This window comes from Scyliorhinus torazame, chromosome 2 (assembly GCF_047496885.1).
Source record: "Scyliorhinus torazame isolate Kashiwa2021f chromosome 2, sScyTor2.1, whole genome shotgun sequence".
Lineage (NCBI taxonomy): Eukaryota > Metazoa > Chordata > Chondrichthyes > Carcharhiniformes > Scyliorhinidae > Scyliorhinus > Scyliorhinus torazame.
Window position 1 is genome coordinate 131,057,684 of NC_092708.1, and position 22,300 is coordinate 131,079,983.

Consider the following 22,300-nt stretch of genomic DNA (forward strand, 5'->3'; position numbering starts at 1 on the left):
TGTTGGTTCCAGGGAAGGCGTCGACAATCCGGAGGGCTCCGCCATGTACTTTTCTCCTCACCACTGCCGAATCTGCCGGTGTGGAAATGTTCTTAGTCAACTGTCTGGTTTTACCCCCTGCAGGCTTCCCACACCGGAGGAGAGCAAGTTAAAATTATTTTTTTCTTCCTGAAGTTACACCCGGAAATCGGGTGACAAGGGCCAAAAGCGCATCGCTAAACGGGAACTGCCTTGTACGTGACCACTCACATCATCCCTACCACTGGAAGTCCAACTGTTTTTCTTAATGGTAATTTTTTCTGTAACAGTGCTCTCGCCCTCATAAAATGAAAAAATAAATAAACGTGACCAAAGTCCCCGAGGACTATAGGTTGCTCTCCCCTATGAGAGAGAGCTGACTGCTGGTGATTTAACCTGAGAGTCACCACACTCAGGCGGGGGGCAAGGTTGAGAAGGTGGGGCCTTCATGGATAACCTCAAAAATACAGAACAAACCAATATCACAAGCATTCTAAAAAACAAAGTAAAAGTGTGAAAATGCACAATTTTAACGTGAAATATTACTTAGTATATGGCTCAATTTAAAATGGATTTGCTTTATAGGAAATGCCATTTGAAAAATCCATGCAAAATATTTTGAAGCAAATTGAATTCAGCCATTGCCATTTCATGAGCAAAAACCAGACACAGATACCACAAGATAAAACAAGCTGTCCAACTGCTTTCCTAGTTTTAGGTTTTATGATTACTTATAAGTATGAATTAACAAACATCTTAAATGGGAAATGGGCACAAATAATCTCACAAACTGTGTCTGTACATTTTCATAGAGTCACAGAGGCACTAAAGCACAGAAAGAGACCATTCAGTTCATTGAGTCCTTGGCTCTCTGTAGAACAATCCAATCAATCCCATCTCCCTGTTCTATGTCTGTAACCCAGTAAATTTATTTAGTTCAAGTGCACATTCAATTTTGTTTTGAATCATCCATCGCCTCCACTTCCACCACCCCTTTGAGCAGTGAGCTCTAGTTCATTACCGCTCACTGCCTAAGAATTCTTCCTCCTATTCCCCCCTCACCTCTTGCCCATAAACATAGGCTTCAATCTATGCCCCCTAGCCCTTACATCATCAGATATTCAGAAAAAAATGTTTCTACGTCTAAACCTGCCATAAATTTGTGCACCTCTATCAAATCTCCTTGCAATCTCCTTTGCTCCTAGAAGAACCAGCACCACCTTCCCCAACACAACCTTGCAGCTAAAATTAATTAAGCCTTGTGATGAACGGTTACTGCCTTATCATCATGTAAGGTGATGTCCCCTTTAAGACCGGGCTTGGAACCCTGGGGACTCCGCCTCTGGCTCCGCCCATCTGGGAGCCATACATAAAGGGCTGTCTCATGGTCTGTGTAACAGTCAGCTCTCGTCTCTAGCTCTAGCATAGTTATTAGTCTAATAAAGCCTTCTTTACAGTTTAATCTCTAAGCGTCATTATTGAGGGTACCTCAATTTATTGGACTAAACCAGATTCAGGATGGACGCAGGCCTAAAACCAGAGAAGCTCAATCTGAAAGCACGAACGCCGGAGGCGAAATAAATTTTTAAATACTGGCTGCGGTGCTTCGAGGCCTACCTGGACTCCGCAGAGACTCCCATCCTGGGGCCACGCAAGCTGCGTCTACTCCATGCCCGGGTGAGTCACAGAATCTCCGCCACGCTCGAAAAGGCAACGACTTATGATGAGGCGATCGAGTTGCTCCGCAAGCGGTTTGTCAAACCCATCAATGAGATGCACGCCCGGCATCTGCTCTCTACCTGCCGGCAGCGCTCGGGGGAATCGCTCGATGAGTTTGTTGAAAAACTCACCGCGCTTGCCAGGGACTGTGATCTTCAGGATGTGACAGGGGAAGTCCATATGAACCTGCACATCAGGGACACTTTCGTGTCCGGGATCCGCTCGACCTACATCCGGCAGCGGCTGCTCGAAAACGGGGCAAACGACCTCCAGGAGACGCTAATGCTCGCCTCCTCGCTGACGGTGGCCCGACATAACTTGGGTACGTACCCCGCGGACTCTGCCAGCCCCCCCCCGGACTTCCTCAGACTCAACCGTATTACCTGGCCTGCGCCACGCGGCGACCCGCTCACCATGGGGACAAACCATGCTACTTCTGGGGGCAGGGCCAGCACCCACGCCCACGCTGCGCAGCCCGCTCCGCAATCTGCAGCGACTGCGGGAAGAAAGGGCACTTTGCGAGGGTCTGCCTGGCCAGACCCAGGGGCCAGAAAAACAAAGAACAGCCGGCCCGTAAATCAGGATATCGGGCCCGCAGGCCTCGCAATGCTGCTGCGCACTGACCCGACACGCCCTCTTCTGACGCGTCATCAGCCTCGTGCGAATCATGGGAGCGGCCATCTTGTCGGCGGCCATCTTCTCGACCCGACACGCGCAGGCGGCGGCGGAGGCCATTTTACGAGTCCGACTCGGTTGAGGACTCCGACTACCCGCGACTGGGTGCGATCACCCTCGATCAAACTCGGCCAAAACACCTGCAGAACTCCATGATGCAGGTCCAGGTCAACGGGCACGACACTGCATGCCTCTTCGACTCCGGGAGCACGGAGCGCTTTATCCACCCTGAAACGGTAAAGCGCTGCTCCCTACGCACCCATCCCGCATCCCAAACCATAGCCCTCGCATTTGGGTCCCACTCGGTACAAATCACGGGGTACTGTATTGTGGATCTCTCGATCCAGGGCGCCAAATACACCCGTTTCAAATTTTATATCCTCCCTCACCTCTGTGCCCCCCTGCTGCTCGGACTGGATTTCCAGTGCAGCCACCGAAGCCTGACACTGAAGTTCGGTGGACCCTTGCCCCCCCCCCCCCTCACGGTATGCTGCCCTGCTACACTGAAAGTCGCACCCCCCTCGCTATTCGCGAACCTCACTCCTGACTGTAAGCCCGTCGCCACCAGGAGCCGGCGCTACAGTGCCCAAGATAATACTTTTATCAAGTCAGAGGTCGCGCGTTTACTGGGAGAGGGGGTCATCGAGGCTAGCAACAGCCCTTGGAGAGCGCAAGTGGTGGTAGTCCGGTCCGGGGAGAAGAAACGGATGGTCGTGGATTATAGCCAGACCATAAACCGATTCACGCAGCTTGATGCGTACCCCGTTCCTCGCATCGCGGAAATGGTAAATCGGATCAGCCAATATAGAGTCTTTTCCACGGTCAACCTCAAATCCGCCTACCACCAGCTCCCCATTCGACCAAAAGACCGCCCCTATACTGCCTTCGAAGCAGCCGGCCGGCTCTTCCACTTCCTCAGCGTCCCCTTTGGTGTCACAAATGGGGTCTCCGCCTTTCAAATGGCGATGGATCAAATGGTGGACCAGTACGGTTTGCGGGCTACATACCCGTACTTGGACAATGTCACCATCTGCGGCCATGATCAGCAGGACCACGACGCTAACCTCAAAAAGTTCCTCCAGACTGCCCAAGCCCTTAACCTGACCTATAACGAGGGCAAATGCATTTTCCACACCACCCAGCTGGCCATCCTCGGCTATGTCGTGGAAGACGGGGTCCTAGGTCACGACCCCGACCGCATGCGCCGCCTTAAGGAACTCCCTCTCCCCCGCAGCCTCAAGGCCCTCAAACGGTGCTTGGGGCTTTTTTCCTATTACGCCCAGTTGGTCCCCAAGTATGCGGACAAAGCCCGCCCACTCCTAAAGACCACCACTTTTCCCCTCTCAGCTGAGGCTCAATTGGCCTTCAACCGCATCAAGCCCGACATCATCAAGGCCGCCATGCACGCGGTGGACGAAACCATCCCTTTCCAGGTAGAGAGCGATGCATCAGACATTGCCCTGGCTGCTACCCTCAATCAAGGAGGCAGACCAGTAGCGTTCTTCTCCCGAACCCTCACCGCCTCCGAGGTTCGACACTCTGCAGTCGAAAAGGAGGCACAAGCCATTGTGGAGGCTGTACGGCGCTGGAGACACTACCTAGCCGGTAGGAGGTTTACCCTCGTCACCAACCAACGGTCGGTCGCCTATATGTTCGATAACACGCAAAAGGGCAAAATAAAAAACGATAAAATTTTGAGGTGGAGGATCGAACTCTCCACCTACTCGTACGATATCAAGTATCGTCCAGGGGAGCTCAACCAGCCCCCAGATGCCCTGTCCTGCGGCACATGCGCCAACGCGCAGGAAGACCGCCTGCAAGCCATCCACAATGACCTCTGCCACCCGGGGGTTACCCGGCTCGTCCATTTCATCAAGTCCCGCAACTCAACCAAGGAGGTCAAGGCCATGGTCAGGGCCTGCCAAGTCTGTACGGAGTGCAAACCGCACTTCTATCGGCCAGACAAGGTTCGGCTTGTGAAGGCCTCGGGCCCCTTTGAGCGACTGAGCGTGGACTTCAAGGGGCCCCTCCCGTCCACCAACCGTTCTGCCTATTTCCTCACCGTGATCGATGAGTTCTCCTGTTTCCCATTCGCCATTCCCTGCCCCGACATGACCTCAGCCACGGTGATTAAGGCACTGCACAGCATCTTCATCCTGTTCGGTTTCCCCGCTTATATCCACAGCGACCAGGGTACATCGTTCATGAGCGATGAACTGCGTCAGTATCTGCTCAGCAAAGGCATCGCCTCGAGCAGAACGACCAGTTATAACCCGCGGGGAAACGGGCAGGTGGAGAGGGAGAACGCGACAGTGTGGAAGGCTGTCCTTCTGGCCCTGCGGTAGAGAAATCCCCCAACCACCCGCTGGCAGGAGGTCCTACCCGATGCCCTACACTCCATTAGGTCACTCCTCTGCACGGCCATGAATGAGACCCCTCACAACCGATTGTTTCTCTTCCCCAGGAAGTCTACCTCCGGGGTCTCGCTTCCACCTTGGCTGATGGCTCCGGGACCTGTTCTTCTCCGGAGGCATGCGAGGAGCCATAAAACGGGCCCCCAGGTTGAAAAGGTCCGACTGCTCCACGCCAACCCCAGTTACGCCTACGTGGAGTACTCCAACGGCAGGCAAGATACGGTTTCCCTCCGGGATCTGGCACCCGCTGGATCCTCCACCACAGACGCCCCTTCCCGCGCCGCTCCCCTGCAGGATCCGACGCCCCCTACAACACCCCCCCTTCCGGCCCTACCACCCGTTGGTGAGCCCCTACCATGCACCCCCCTTTACACACCCCGCCGGCGCCGGCACCACTACCCCCGGCCCTGTCTACTTCCCCTGCCCCGACCCGGACCGAAGCTCCAACCGCTGTGCTCCCGGATGTGCCCTCAACCGGGACGTCCGTGCCCGCCGCACCACCGCCCGAATTGAGGAGGTCGAGGAGGATCCGGCCACCGAGACGGATGGACCTATGATGGCACTTCACCCCCGCCGGACTCTTTTTTAAACAGGGGGTGAATGTGATGAACGGTTACTGCCTTGTCATCATGTAAGGTGATGTCCCCTTTAAGACCGGGCTTGGAACCCTGGGGACTCCGCCTCTGGCTCTGCCCATCTGGGAGCCATACATAAAGGGCTGCCTCATGGTCTGTGTAACAGTCAGCTCTCGTCTCTAGCTCTAGCATAGTTATTAGTCTAATAAAGCCTTCTTTACAGTTTAATCTCTAAGCGTCATTATTGAGGGTACCTCAAGCCTGAAACCATTCTCGTAAATCTCAAAGAATCTAACAACCTTCTTAAAGAGTGCTGACCAGAATTGGACACAACACTTTACTTGTGGTCTCACCAGAGCTATATAAAGGTTCAGTGTAAATTCCCTGCTCTTGTACTCAAGACCTGTATTTGTGAAGCATCCTAGATGCTTTTCTAACTGCTCTCTTAATATGTCTTAAGAACTTCAAATGTCTGGGCAAATGGACTCCAAAGTATTTCTTACCCTGTACAGTCTTTAGAACTGTGCCATTTAGTCTGTATTGCCTCTCCCTATTCCTTGTGCCAAACTGCATCACCTCACATGGGGAGGCGATGGTCTCGTGGTAATGTCACTGATCAAGTATTCCAGAGACTGTGGGTGAGTATGCCTTTTGTTCTCTTTGTATGTTGGTGGTTGGAAGAATTCTGGGGGGAGGGGTGGACTGGAGGGATGAGGAGAAGTCAAAGGCATTGGGCGGGGGCCACCATGCTAGGTGGGCGGGCGAGTTAACAGGTGTGAAGTAGATGGTTGCCAGGAGGAAGGCGTGGGGGGGGGGCGGGGGGGTGGAGTTGGTTCTTTGTTTGAGGGTGGGGGCAGGGAGGGGAAGGGTTGCTGACATGGGTGTGATTGGTGTAGCACGGTTGAGAAGGGAGAGAGGGAGAGATGGCTGCAGACATCCAAGGGCGGGCCTAGAGGGGTGCGTGACACAGGTCGGGGAATGGATGATCGGCAGGGCAGGGAGGCGGGGAGCCCCCTGATGAGGCTGGTCACTTGGAACGTGAGAGGACAGCACGGTAGCATTGTGGATAGCACAATTGCTTCACAGCTCCAGGGTCCCAGGTTCGATTCCGGCTTGGGTCACTGTCTGTGCGGAGTCTGCACATCCTCCCCGTGTGTGCGTGGGTTTCCTCCGGGTGCTCCGGTTTCGTCCCACAGTCCAAAGATGTGCAGGTTAGGTGGATTGGCCATGATAAATTGCCCCTAGTGTCCAAAATTGCCCTTAGTGTTGGGTGGGGTTACTGGGTTATGGAGATAGGGTGGAGGTGTTGACCTTGGGTAGGGTGCTCTTTCCAAGAGCCAATGCAGACTCGATGGGCCGAATGGCCTCCTTCTGCACTGTAAATTCTATGATAATCTATGGTTGAATGGGCCCTTTAAACGGTTGTGTGTGTACACGCATCTGAAGGCAGACATGGTGGTTTTACAGGAGACACACCTGAAGTTGGGGGATCAGACGAGGCTGAGGAAGGAATAGGTGGGGCAGGTGTTCCAATCGGGGATGGATATGAAGATGAGGGGGGTTTCTAAGAGGGTGGAGTTTGAGATGAGGAGCATTTTGGCTGATCCGGGGGAGTAAGTAAGTGATGGTTAGTGGGAAGCTGGAGTGATGCCGGTAGTCCTGGTAAACATTTATGCTCCGTCACGGCGCCGAGGTCCCAAGTTCGATCCCGGCTCTAGGTCACTGTCCGTGTGGAGTTTGCACATTTTCCCCGTGTTTGCGTGGGTTTCGCCCCCACAACCCAAAGATGTGCAAGGTAGGTGGATTGAACACGCTAAATTGCCCCTTAATTGGAAAAAATGAATTGGGTACTCTAAATTTATACAAAAAAAAAATTCATGCCCCAAATTGGGACGACGTGGACTTTATGAGACGGGCGTTGGGGAAGTTTCCAGACCTGGACACGCATCGGTTGATTATGGGGGGTGAACAATACGGTCCTGGACCAGTCGAGTCCTAAGTCGTCGAGGGTGCCGGCAGTGGGCGGGGTTCATGGAGCGCATGGGCAGTGGGGGGTGGGGGTTCATGGAGCACATGGGGGTGGAGGTTTGAGAGGCAGAGAGTGAAGGAGTTTTCATATTTCTCCCATGTTCATCTGGTGTATTGCCGGATTGATTTTTTCGTGATGGGCAAGGCGTTGCTGGCGGGGTTGGTCTGAGTATTCGGCGATTGTGGTCTCTGACCACGCACCTCATTGCGTGGATTTGCAGGTGGTTCAGGGAGAGGCCCAATGACCACAGTGGAGCTTAGTTGTGGGGCTATTGGCGGATGAGGTGGTGTGCGAGCGGGTGCAAGCTGCCATTTGAGGCTATGTGGAGTTGAAGAACACAGGGAAGGTCACAGCCGCCATGCTGTGGGAGGCACTCAAGTCTGTAGTTAGATTCAGGTGCACAGGGAGAGGGTGGAGAGGGATGAGAGGGCAAGGCTGGTAGATGAAAATTTGAGGGTGGACAGGAGGTACTCCGTGGGGCCGGAGGAGGGGTTGTTGAAGGAGAAGCAGAAGCTCCAGGTGGAGTTTGGGTTAGTGTCTATGGGAGAGGCAGTGGGGCAGTTCTGGAGAGCCAGTGGGGCAGTGTATGAGTATGGGGACAAGGCGAGTAGGATGCTGACCCATCAGTTGAGGAAGTAAGCAGCGACAAGGGAGGTTGGTAGAGTGAAGGACAAGAGGGGTAAGGTGCTGATGGACCCAGAAAGGGTGAATGGGGCATTTGAGGCCTTTTCTAGGAGGCTGTGTGAGTCAGAGCCCCTGATCGGGGGTGAGGGGATGATGTGGTTGAACTTTCCCAAGGTGGAGGAGGTGCAGGTTCAGGATCTGGGGGTCCAGATTGAGTTGAGGGAGGTGCTGGATGGCATGGGTGCAATGCAGGCAGGGAAGGCCCTGGAGCCAGACAGGTTCCCAGTTGATTTTTATAAAATGTTTGGGGCTGAGCTGGGATCACTGCTGGTGAGGGACAGGGGGCTACTCCCACCACATTCTCGCAGGCTTCCATCTCCCTTGGAGGGGCAGAGGGTAGAGAAAATGGTGGCGATCGATGCGGAGATGGCTTTTGATCGGGTGGAGTGGGCCGAGCATAGGGTTTCGCTATATGCGGAGAACTTATTATATCTTTTGCATCCGATGGGCAGAATTGGGGGATTATGGAGATCTTGGGGGAATGTGTCCGGTTTTCGAGATATAAATTGAACATGGGAAAGAATGAGGTGTTCCCCATCAATGCCAGAAGGCAGGAAAGGAGACTAGGAGGGTTGCCGTTTAGAGTGGTGGGGATGAACTTCAGGAACCGAGATAAGGGGCGAAATTCTCTAGAAACGGCGCGATGTCCGCCGACTGGTGCCCAAAACGGCGCAAATCAGTCGGGCATCGCGCCGTCCCAAAGGTGCGGAATGCTCCACATCTTTGGGGGCCGAGCCCCAACCTTAAGGGGCTAGGCCGGCGCCGGACGAATTTCCGCCCCGCCAGCTGGCGGAAAAGGCCTTTGGTGCCCCGCCAGCTGGCGCGGAAATGACATCTCTGGGCAGCGCATGCGCGGGAGCGTCAGCGGCCGCTCACGGCATTCCCGCACATGCGCAGTGGAGGGAGTCTCTTCCGCCTCCGTCATGGTGGAGACCGTGGCGAAGGCGGAAGGAAAAGAGTGCCCCCACGGCACAGGCCCGCCTGCAGATCGGTGGGCCCCGATCGCGGGCCAGGCCACCATGGGGGCACCCCCGGGGCCAGATCGCCCCGCGGCCCCCCCCCAGGACCCCGGAGCCCGCCAGCGCCGCCTTGTCCCGCCAGTAATGTAGGTGGTTTCATCTATGCCGGCGGGACAGGCATTTTAGCGGCGGGACTTCGGCCCATCCGGGCCGGAGAATCGCGCGGGGGGGGCCCGCCAATCGGCGCGGCCCGATTCCCGCCCCCACTGAATATCCGGTGCCGGAGAATTCAGCAACCGGCGGGGGCGGGATTCACGCCAGCCCCCGGCGATTCTCCGACCCGGCGGGGGGTCAGAGAATCTCACCCAAGGTATTCAAATGGCACGGAGCTGGGCCCAACTACTCAAATTGAACTGGGCCCGATTGGTGGAGGGGAAGAAGGTGGATTTTAAGAGGTGGGATGTATTGCTGCTGTCACTGGCTGGGCGAGTGCAGTCAGAAAACGACAGTGTTGCCTAGGTTTCTGTTTGTGTTTCAGAACCTTCCTAACTTTGTCCCTAAGTCTTTTCTTAGGAAAATCAATGGGCTGATCTCGGGGTTTGTGCGGGTCGGAAAGGTAGAACAGCGGTTAGCACATTTGCTTCACAAATCCAGAGTCCCAGGTTCGATTCCCGGTTTGGATCACTGTCTGTGTGGAGTCTGCATGTTCTCCCTGTGTCCTCGTGGGTTTCCTTCAGGTGCTCCAGTTTCCCCCCACAGTCCAAAGATGTGCAGGTTAGGTGGACTGGGCATGCTAAATTGCCCTTAGTGATTAGGTGGGGTTACTGGGATAGTGTGGAGGTGTGTGCTGTTTCCAAGGGCTGGTGCAGACTCGATGGGCCAAATGGCCTCCTTCTACACTGTAAATTCCATGTCTATGTCTATGCCCTGCGGATGCAGTGGACCTTTTTGGAATGGGAGTGTCGGTAGGGGCTGGCATTGCCAAATTTGATAAATTATTATTAGGTGGCAAATATTGCGATGGTGAGAAAGTGGGCTGTGGCGGAGAGGTCGGTCTGTGGGCAGGTGGAAGTGATATCATGTAGGGGAACAGGTTTGAGGGCTTTGTTGTTGGCGCCTTTGTGATTCTCGCCAGCGAGGTACTCAGTGAGCCCAGTGGTGGTGTTGGCTTTAAAGGTGTGGGGGCACTGTAGGCATAATTTTGGGCTGGAGGGTATGCGGTTGTGGGCGCCGAGCTGCGACAACCGTAGGCTTGTACCAGCAGGGCTGGAAGTGAGGTTTCGGGGGTGGCGGCAGGTGGAGATTGAGTACTTCATAGACTTACATACAGGGAGCAAATTTGTGGGGCTGGAGTAGTTGGAGGAATTGTATGAGTTGTCCAAGCGGAATGGTTTTGTGGGTGGCACGGTAGCACAGTGGTTACCACGGTTGCTTCACAGTGCCAGGGACACGGGTTCAATTCCCGGTTTGGGTCACTGTCTGTGCAGAGTCTGCACGTTCTCCCTATGTCTGCGTGGGTTTCCTCCGGGTGCTCCGGTTTCCTCCCACAAGTCCCAAAAGACATGCATGTTAGATGAATTGGACATTCTGAATTATCCCTCAATGTACCCAAACAGGCGCCGGAGTGTGGCGACTAGGGGATTTTCACAGTAACTTCATTGCAGTGCTAGGTCGGGTGGGGTTACTGGGTTACTGAGGTACAGGGATAGGGTGGAGGCGAGGGCTCGGGTGGGGTGCTCTTTCCAAGTGCCGGTGCAGACTCAATGGGCCGAATGGCCTCCTTCTGCACTGAAATGTCTATGATTCTATGATTCTATGATTTAATGTAAGCCTACTTAATAATAAAAATTATTATTTTTGGTACCTGCTGGTGAGGGGTTTCGTGAGGAGAGAGGTGCCGTCCTTCGCAGGACTGCAGCCTTCAGTGTTGCAAGACAAGCTGTTATCGGAGAACAAAATAGGGGCGGGGAAGGTGTTGGATATTTATAAGGAATTGATGGAGAGGGAGGGTGCTCAATTGGAGGATATTAAGCGCAAGTGGGAGGAGGACCCGGGAGGGGAGATGCCGATCTGGTCATGGGCGTAGGCCTTGCGGATTGTGAATGTGTCCTCGTTGTGTGCAAGTTTACGCCCCATCCAGTTTAAAGTGGTGCATAGAGCCCACATGACGGTGGTAAGGATGAGCAGGCTCGTTGTGGGGGTGGAAGATAGGTGTAGGTGGTATGTGGCATGGCCCGCAACTCATGCCCACGTGTTCTGGGAATCTAAAAGGCTGAAGAGGTTCTCAAACTTGAGAAGAGGTGATATTTGGTTTGTCGGAAGACCCGGGAGTCCAGGGGGAGAGAGGCCGATGTATTGGTCTTTGCCTCCCTGATAGTCCGGAGACAGATTTTGTTGTGTTGGCAGGACCTAGAGCCGCAGAAAGCAAGGGTGTAGATGAGTAACCTGGCAGAATTCCTGAGTTTGGAAAAGATCAAGTTCGCTCTGCGGGGGGGTCGGTAGAGGGATTCACCCGGAGGTGGAAACCGTTCATCGATTTCTTCAGAGAGAATTGATAGGTCAGCAAGGCGGGGGCGGGATTAAAATGGGGAAGGTGGGACATGGTGGGGTGTTGGTGTCAGGGGAGTTGGAATGTGTGGTTATTTGTTGGGTTGATGATGCGTTGTTCTTCTGATATTCTGTGTATATTTGTTAAATGCCTTGAATAAAAATATTTTTTTTAAAAAGAAAGTGTCTGTTTCCCAGAAAACAGTCTTAAAGCAGCTATGCTGTTTGGTCAGAAGGTGCTTAGGACTGCAAACAGCAATCTCCTGTCTGAAGTTTAAAGTTCCACAGCAGGGTAGAAGCGAAGCGTGAGATATTGTGTAGTATACCTCGTTAAACTGATAATAGTTTTGCCTTGGGGATATTGTTCCCGGATTTTATAGATTAAATATCTGTAAGGGACTGTTGTCTAAAGCAATGTTTGTTTGTTATTCCAGATCTTTTGGGGAAGACTAATTTTAATAGTGTAAATGTAATCTTGTGCATTTAAGTTTTCTTTTCATTTGGTTAATAAAAATTTTAAATTAATATTTAAAATCTCCAAATCTACTGGAATTTGTGGCTCCTGACTTCAATACACATATTTTTCTCAGGGTAAAGTACAAAAATAAAAGGGTTGTGATAGCTTGCCAAGTTTCCCTTTCGGGTTTGGGTTGCACAGTACTTACCACTTGCCAGGCCATAACACTTTGTTTTCTAATTTCCAAGCCATTTAAATATACATCACAAAAGCAATAGTATTGCTTTAGTACTGAACGTTGGGGAACACCACTGTCAACCATTCCCCAGTCTGAAAAGCAACCATTCATAATGACTGTTTTCAGTCCTTAAATCATTTTTGTATTCAAGCTCACACAGACCTCCCTATTTCATGACCTTCAATTTTGTTAACTATCTAAGTGTGGTACTTTGTCAAAGGATTTCTCAAAAGTCATATGCACATCATTCATTCTTTTCCTTCATCACCTTTCTTGCTATTAAATCAAAAAATTAAATTAGACTAGTCGAGCATGATCTGTCTTTTACAAATCCATGCTGGGTCTCCTTAATTTACTCAAAACTTTCCAAATACCTTTTTAAAAAAATTTAGAGTACCCAATTCATTTTTTCCAATTAAGGGGCAATTTAGCGTGGCCAATCCACCTAACCAGCACATCTTTGGGTTGTGGGGGCAAAACCCACGCAAACACGGGGAGAATGTGTAAACTCCACACGGACAGTGACCCAGAGCCGGGATCGAACCTGGGACCTCGGCACCGTGAGGCAACAGGGCTAACCCACTGCGCCACCGTGCTGCCTTAAACCTTTCCAAATACCTGTTGATTTTTCCCTGATTATTATTTCTAAAATCTTACACATCACTGATGTTAAACTGACTGGCCTATGGTTACTATGAATCCCCTCACAAGTATTCTTGAATAAGGACTTCACTTTCTGCCACTCTCCTTTCCGCTGGCACCTCCCCATATCTAGGGAAAATTGAAAGATTATGGCAAGCTCTTCCATCAGCTCCACCCCCAGTTCCTTTAGCAACCTGGGATGCAGGTGATCTATCCATTCTAAGCACAGAAATCCTTTCAGGTGCGACCTTACTATTGACTTTCACCCTATCCATTGCTTCAACCATCTCTGCTTCTATTGACATTTTGTCAGCATCCTCTTCCTTAGTGAACTCAGATACAAAGTACTTATTAGGTATTCTAGCTATGCCCTGCACCTCCAAGCACTTATCACCTTCTTAATAAGAATGTGCAAACTCCACACAGACAGTGACCCAGAGCCGGGATCGAACCTGGGACTTTGGTGCCGTGAGGCAGCAGCACTAACCACTGCACCACCGTGCTGCCCTATATTTGGTTAAATTTTACCCTGGCAAGGTCCCTTCTCCAATTGAAGTTAGTAGATTCTTCCTTGCTTTTCTTGCAAATCTAAACCTTATGTTGCGACGATAACTCGTATCCAAGTATTCCCCCACAGCCACTTGGTCCACTTGGCCCATCTCTTTATCCATCATCAGTAATGTCTCCTTCCTAGTGGGTCTCCAACAGTGTTCTTTCTCAGGCTCGCTCTTCTTCTTCTGCTGCTTCTGCTTTAGTTATGTCAGAATTCGAGACTAATATCTATATTCTGCCAACATTCATATGGGTAATACTAGCTAAACAAGGCATGGACTGCTGAGATGGTAGACCTGATAATGAAAACTTTAAATCAATGGAAATGATCTAAAGTTAGGTCTGGACGACTTCAAATGATGGGGCTGTGATTATTTCCTTTGACAGCTTTTTATAATGTGGGATTTTCCTTGCGAAGAAAGATTGTTGATACACTGTCTTGGAAGCAATGGTCTTTGCGGTTTGCTCTGACTTCTGATAACTCCACTGCTACTTTTAACTGTGGGTCTCTCAGGTTCACTCATTTTATCACTTTGTTTTTCGAAGGTTGTTTTGTGATACTGAGAGGTTTGCCACAGTTGATTCTCCAAGCAGGAATGTAGTTTCATCTTTTTCAGTAGTAACAAATTGTTAATGACCCATTGCTACTCTGCCATTGTTTATCCCATGTCTTACTATAGGTATTAACAGTGCTTGGCTAAGTCAGGTGAGAGCCTTGGGAATTCACGTAAAACTGGATCCTACAATGTGCAATGGACCACAATGAGATTTTAACATCCTGCTGGTCAGGCTGATCACCATGATTCAATAAATCCTCTCATCCTATTTACTTTAACTGGCGTCAAAGCACAGTCAATTATATTTCAAGGAATATATATATTTCAAGCAGCATTGTAATCTATCTTCCATTTCTCTACCTCTGAAGGTGTTCTCGAGGAAGCTGTGACCAGTAATCCATACCTGTCCAGGACCTCGAAGCACCCAGTACCACTCTCTCATATCATCACAAACACCAGCAAAGACATATCCATGCTAGCAGATTCAGATCATGAACTGCACAGGACACAACTCAGCAGAAACAAGGAGCACATGGCAGTAGCAGTGAAACAGTAGAATCTCCTATCCAAAAGACCAGACAATGTACAGCCTGAATGGACTGACTTTGGAAAGAAAAAAAAACTGAATTATAATCAAGGGACCTATTACTACTCAACTTGCTGCAAATGCCAATTGTCTTATTCACTATCTGCATCTGAAAAGTGCGAATGAATGGATTTGTAGAACTGCCTGCTACCAGGAGGCAATTCCATAGCACACAAACAGCAGAGATGCAAGGGCAGGGGCCATAATGTCAGTTATAATCTCTTATTGATAAACTGCTTTATAGGCCAATTTCTTAGCCTGGACCAAACTCTGGCTTCTGTTTCCATATCCTTGATTACATTAAGAGAATAATAATAATCTTTATTATTGTCACAAGTAGGCTTACATTAGCATTGCAATGAAGTTACTGTGAAAGTCCCCTAGTCGCCACACTCCGGCGCCTGTTCAGGTACACTGAGGGAGAATTCAGGATGTCCAATTCACCGAACAAGCACGTCTTTCGGGACTTGTGGGAGGAAACCAGAGCACCCGGAGGAAACCCACGCAGACACAGGGAGAATGTGCAGAGTCCACACAGACAGTGACCCAAGCCGGGAATTGACACAGGTCCCTGGTGTTGTGAAGCAACGGTGATAACCACTAGCTTCATTGAACTCACACTTATCAGTAGGTGAATCAATTTCCAGTAATAGTGGTACGGCTGGAGTTAATATAGATGAAGCTGCTGTATCCCAGGATTACAATAGCACAAACCCATAGGCCATCCTTCTCAAATTATTGTATATATGGCAGAGGGCATGCAGGACCAAGCAGCCATTTTAATACCTTCAGCTGGGAAAGCATGATAAGTTGGATTACTGTCTTAAATTAATTTGGTGCACATGATAATGCCTATATACATCAACTCAGATCTGACGCAAGAGGATGAGTCATTTCTTTCTCTCAGTACCCCCGGTCTCGGTTTATTCGAGTTCCATTCAGCCCTTTCGGACTGATTGAAATAACCATGCTGGTCCTACTGAAATGAATGAAGTGACCAAGCTTCTGGAGTACACTGGTGAACTGTTTATGGAGGAAATTTTACCTTGGGCTCAAAACCAAGTAAATTAGTCACAGTGGACAGCAGGTTCCTTGTTAGATGTGACAGCAAGGAAAGTTGTGAATGTTGGCAGTCCAGTAGCTGCAGTTTAGACTTGAGTAAATGAACCAAGTTCAAATTTCAGTCCTTTGGACCCTTATTTTCAGCTGCATTGTTGAGAGAGCAGGAAATAAATTTGTCCAGAAAAGAACCACACCAACAGCACTGTGGGGGAAAAGTTTGAGAACAAGCACCCATAGATTCAAAAACAGCTTCTTCCCCGCTGTTACCAGATTCCTGAATGGCCCTGTTATGGACTGACCTGATCTCTCTACGCACCTTCTCTCCAGTTGTAGCACTATACTCCAGTATATTCCATATGCTGCACCCGATGTCTTTGTTTATGCATTTACATCATGTACATTGTGTATTTATCGTATGTTCTATGTTTCCATGTATGGAGCGATTTGTCTGGATTGTACGCAGACCAATATTTTTCACTGTACCTCGGTACACGTGACAATAAACCGAAATATGCAGCATTTCATGAACAGAGTAAAAAATGTAGTAAATTGTTTCTTGAAGCTATTTGTTACATTTGCTCTGGAAAGGTCAATACTATTTTCTGTTGAATGAATGAATAGCGAGACGCAGCAGTCTAAAAGAAACTGGGCCATGGGAAGAGTGAAGAAATAGAATAAGAATATTCCTCAAAAAATCATTAGCCGTTCACTTCAGGTCTGTGAGTGACAGCTTATCTAAAGATCGCATTCATCCCTTGAAGACAAAACGTTACCAAAATATTTTAAATTGTCAGAACAATTTTAGTGGTTCGTTGGGCTCCATAATTGGAGTGTGAAGTTGTGCGTTAATCGCCACGCCGAATTGAAAGAGAAACAACGTGAAACTATTTGTGGGACGGTTCCAATCTCGAATTTATGAGCAGAATGGAAATACATTTTTACCCGTGTTGAGGTGAAAATTATGGTTGAAATGCATTTTCTCACGTTTTGCCCAACGGCAGCATGAGTGGAACGCGAGCATGTGCAGCACTGACAGAAATCACTCACACAAGCTCTGTTCAAAATATTTACTTTTCTCTGCAGTGAAACTGATGCTGATGCAACGTGAAAGACGTAACTTTGGAGCGCCGCCTACTGTCCCGGACCTTGTATCATCGAGCTGAACGGCAGAGTTCAGTCTTAGCACTTTGGCACCATACACTTCACTTGCAATAAACAATTTCTCCATCACAATCTCGGTGTTGTGTTCTAGGGAATTATTTCCACACGACGCATTTGAAAGGCATTGTTAGGGTCCTCTGTTGCCACCGGGTCAGTGGCTTCTGCAAATTTCTCCAATATACAAACTCCAAACGAGCTCTTTGGCTTCATCCCGCGTCATTGTTTTATATCAGAATTAGGACACTGGATTACACGTTCCATTCCGTTTCTCGATAGTGATGGGAATCGATCCCTTAGTAACTAACCAAAGCCCGCAACAAGAGTTGTCGAAATATTCCGAGCAAGCGGCAGCAATGTTCTGGATTGTTTAGCACGATTGTACACTGTCCAAGATTGGCTTACTTTATATTTCTGTGTAATGTTCTAGTTTTTAAGAGCTAGACAAGGAACTCATTACATTAGCCTTATATCGTATTTTTCATACTGAACCGCACGACTGGGATGCATGTTACGATTTACAGACACTGGTCAAGCAAAGGTGTTGTGGGGATTTGACTCCAGTCATAATAGCGGGGAAGCAGCCAGCCATGCCGGATTTTCTGGATCACCGTGTGTGGAAAGGTTCTGACTGTTTTGCTGCTCCAGGATTGCAATCTTGGTCAGGAATAGAAAACCATGTCCAACATCACAACAAATATTTGTTGTGCCAAACAAAACATGTCATACTATTTCGCTAAAGCGTGCTTAAACCGTGTTCACGGCGTTGGTGTGTGTTATGCCAACTATTTATGTTTTTCTTTTACTTTTCTTCCAAAATATTTGAAGCAAGGGAAGATTTTGCCTCTGTTCTCCAGTTGGACCTGCTGATAACATTTCCAACAGAACCCCCCTCTCCTTTCTTCACAATAACCTTTGTTAATAATTCTCAAATTAGTTTGCAGACGCCACAAAGGTTGGTGGAATTGCGGATAGCGATGAGGACTGTCAGAGGATACAGCAGGATTTAGATTGTCTGGAGACTTGGGCAGAGAGATGGCAGATGGAGTTTAATCCGGACAAATGTGAGGTAATGCATTTTGGAAGGTCTAATGCAGGTAGGGAATATACAGTGAATGGTAGAACCCTCAAGAGTATTGAAAGTCAAAGAGATCTAGGAGTACAGGTCCACAGGTCATTGAAAGGGGCAACACAGGTGGAGAAGGTAGTCAAGAAGGCATACGGCATGCTTGCCTTCATTGGCCGGGGCATTGAGTATAAGAATTGGCAAGTCATGTTGCAGCTGTATAGAACCTTAGTTAGGCCACACTTGGAGTATAGTGTTCAATTCGGGTCGCCACACTACCAGAAGGATGTGGAGGCTTTAGAGAGGGTGCAGAAGAGATTTACCAGAATGTTGCCTGGTATGGAGGGCATTAGCTATGAGGAGCGGTTGAATAAACTCGGTTTGTTCTCACTGGAACGATGGAGGTTGAAGGGCAACCTGATAGAGGTCTCCAAAATTATGAGGGGCATAGACAGAGTGGATAGTCAGAGGCTTTTCCCCAGGGTAGAGGGGTCAATTACTAGGGGGCATAGGTTTAAGGTGAGAGGGGCAAGGTTTAGAGTAGATGTACGAGGCAAGTTTTTTACGCAGAGGGTAGTGGGTGCCTGGAACTCGCTACCGGAGGAGGTGGTGGAAGCAGGGACGATAGTGACATTTAAGGGGCATCTTGACAAATACATGAATAGGATGGGAATAGAGGGATACGGACCCAGGAAGTGTAGAAGATTGTAGTTTAGTCGGGCAGTATGGTCGGCACGGGCTTGGAGGGCCGAAGGGCCTGTTCCTGTGCTGTACATTTCTTTGTTCTTTGTTGTTCTAAGTGGCTACTGTTCCCTTTATTTTAAACGGCTATATTTATTCCGGCTAGCTTTGCTGTACACAGGCTAGCTGGCACATGTCTAAATGAATCATTGTTGGACCTATTCCTAGTCCCCCTCTGATAAGCACTTTCTAGGAACTCTATCAATCAGACCTTGCGTTGTACTTCTTAATTTAAAATAACCGAGGAAATGTTTTGATATAGTGTCTCATTCAACACGGACACAACTGAAAGAAGATAGAATTCCATATGTGCATTGCATATTGGTGAGAAAGAGATCGATTTTTTAAAGTCCAGACATGTGTGTCAATACATCGGGTTTGCCCAGATAATCAAATAAGGTGAAAGTGGTGCCAATATTGATGTTTCCGCTAGTGTAGTTTCACTGATTCACAAATTAACTGATGAATGGTAAATTAAATACTGCAATAAGATGTACGCGATTAAAATATTTTCCTTATACAAACTGACAAAAACAACCTTTATTTCAGTTGCAGCGTTTAAATTAACTAAATGTTGCTTTCTTACACTGGCTATAAGCAGGTCCTTAATTTACTCTGGGGCGAGGGGTAGGAGAAAGTTTTCATTTTTCTTTGGTAATTTTATGGCATAATTCTGTGCATTCTTCGTGATAGTTATCTTCGGATTACAAACTGTCTGAAACTAATGCAACCTTCTGGGGTATTTTGTGCAAGGTGATCTTACCTGATAGGCGTCAGGGATATTGACCGTCTGCCCGTGTTCAGCCACATAACCAATGATTCCTTTCCCCCAAGGCACCTGCACCTCGCTAGAGTTTTCCGTACTGCTCGAAGGCAGCACCGTGGTCCCTGCGTGCACATCAAAGAATTTGGATACTAGAGTCTTTTTGTTGGAAGTTCCCTCCACCAGGAACAGCGAGCAACGGTCAGCATCGACTAGGATGCAGACAAAAATGAGGATCTTGTAGCTCAGACTGGTCAGGTCCAAGTCATTGGAAATGTCTTTGACGAGTTCCAGGAAGAATTCTCTCTCATTTGTGTCCCTGAGTTCGTATTTATAGTCGATCGCCGTCGGCGCGTATTGGGGGATGTTGACCCGAGATTCCAGTAAGGCGCTCAAGATGTGAGCTGTGGTGGGGGGTAGCGAGCTGGCTTTCCGCAGGAGGGCTCGCCTCCTCATGCTGCAGAGTGGCTCCTTGTCCCTGGAGTTGACATGCTCGTCATAAGTCCTGTTGACTGTCATCGCCTTGGATCTGGCGAAGTGCTTCCTGAGCTCTCTCTGCGAGGGTCTCCTCTGCAGCCCGTCCCCCTTGGTGGCCCAGCACTCCTTGGCAGGAAGGCTCTTCTCTTCTGAGGTGGCAGTCGATGGGGTTTTGCTGAGATGGTGCTGTTTGAGCCATTTCTCCACTGTGCTGGATTTGCCTTTCCTCAGCAGGTATTCTTCGAAAAGATCCGGATGGTCATCCAGAAAAGTTTCCACTTCGGAGAAGTCTAGCTTTGTTGAACTCGACATAGCTACGACTCGGGAAGTGTTAGCCAATGTAACGAATTATGTCCCGCAGCAGCATGGCCCGGTGTTTAACCTGTTTGCGTCCAGTAGTAAGTCTACAGGTTAAAATCCATGCATGTTTAAAGCGAAAAATCCCTTTGAGTGCCAAGCTGCATGCTTGAAAGGTGGATACAACCGCACTAAGTGTGGGTGAAATGATCTCTCACTGGCGATTGATGGGAGCAGGCTGCTGTTTGGTGCCTACTGGTGTCCTCTTGTGAAACAGATGAGAGCCCATTCCGCTCTGTTATCTTCCCATGTTGGGAGTGCTGAATCTGCGTAAGAAGGCACGGCCAGTAATGACAGATAAAGCGTGGATCCTCCTGATCCACTGACGTAGGCGGTTACTGTTTGCTGGCGAAGTCTACTCTGATCAAATAAAAAGAATCGCCTCACTGGTGCAGTAAAATTGAGGTGTTATTATCTGCTGTCCTTGCCAGGGGAAGGAATTTGTACAATTTCTGCTAAATCTTCTTGAGAAATCAGAATATTCTATAACAAACTGGAGCTCATTGAGAAACTCTGCATAGGTTCCCCGATGTATAAGAATGATGATATTTCTATTGTCAGAATACCAGAGACTTGTGAATAAGAGATTATTAACAACCCTCCGATCTTTTAAAATAACGTTTTGATATTGGGACCATAATATGTGAAGCGTATATTGCTGATTAAAACAATGATTTTTATTGTTTCCAGCATCTAGCACAATGCTCATTTTATTGTTCTGCCCAACTAATCAATATACTATTGAATGAATAGCTAGAGAGTGAAGCAGATGGAGGACGCGAGGCGCAATTCCCAGCCCCATCCCGCGTCCTGAAATGAGTGGATTCTAATTGGCTCTAACAAGCAGCGACTTCAGTGAGGAGAAATGCTCAATGCAATTCACACAAAGCGCCTGGGATTTCTGGCCACCGCCCCCGAATGTCTCTCTAGCCAAAGGGTTTATCCAGATCCTGTGTCGTAGAACCTCTTTTCTTGCAAAGGCCTCCCGCTGAAAGCCCCTCCCTCCCGTAGTGTCAGGAAAAGATCCAGCACCAGATCCAGGGTTGTTTCTACAATTAATTTCCAGGCAATGCGTCCACTGGGCTGGGCTGGGCTGGATGATTATTATCACACGAAAAACACACACGGCAGCAACACGAGCAGGCTTTAAAAAACATTTGATTCTCACAAAGGTGGAATGAGTGGTCTGGATGCTCTTTCATGTGGGTTGATGGAAGTGTTATTTGTTGGCAAGTGTCTGATAGTCTGGAAGGACAGAGAGCGCCGCCCTTGTGCTGTAACCAGTTTAAAAGCAGCGCCTGCCAGCTCCCCGGCTGCAGGCTCCGCTTTAATTCATGGCCTTGAGTTTTCCTGGCAGACTTTCACATTGATGATGAATGCCGGTTGGCTTGTTCAGCAAGACCGCATGCGCGCACACTTCCTTCCCATTGGCTAGGTGGCACCGCCCCCCCCCCCCCACCGCCGCCACAACTCAAACAAACACCAATCCGTGAGGTCCAGGTACGGGATTGGACAATCATCCCGTCCCGCACAGTGTGTACCCCGCACAGTCCCGCAGTGTGTACCCCGCACAGTCCCGCACAGTGTGTACCCCCCACAATCCCGCACAGTGTGTACCCCGCACATTCCCGCACAGTGTGTACCCCGCACATTCCCGCAGAGTTCATTCCGTCCCGCACAGAGTTCATTCCGTCCCGCACAGTGTGTACCCCGCACAGTCCTGCACAGTGTGTACCCAGCACATTCCCGCACAGTGAGTACCCCGCACAGTCCCGCACAGTGTGTACCCCGCACAGTCCCGCACAGCGTGTACCCCGCACAGTCCCGCTGTGTGTACCCCGCACAGTCCCGCACAGTGTGCACCCCGCACAGAGTTCATTCCGTCCCGCACAGTGTGTACCCCGCACAGTCCCGCACAGTGTGTACCCCGCACAGTCCCGCACAGCGTGTACCCCGCACAGTCCCGCAGTGTGTACCCCGCACAGTCCCGCACAGTGTGTACCCCGCACAGTCCCGCGTAGAGT

The 22,300-nt window shown here is 49.5% G+C and overlaps 1 protein-coding gene across 2 annotated transcripts in view; it reads right to left on the minus strand.

Moving 5' to 3' along the window:
* The window catches only part of pde11a (phosphodiesterase 11a), a 706,589-nt gene extending 685,649 nt beyond the window's left edge, over positions 1-20,940 (minus strand). For both annotated transcript variants that reach the window (XM_072477086.1, XM_072477077.1), the window contains exon 1: positions 19,443-20,940. In XM_072477086.1, the coding sequence (XP_072333187.1) occupies positions 19,443-20,231 (789 nt within the window). In that variant the 5' untranslated portion in view covers positions 20,232-20,940. The remainder of the gene's footprint in view (positions 1-19,442) is intronic.
* Between the last annotated feature and the right edge of the window lie 1,360 nt (positions 20,941-22,300).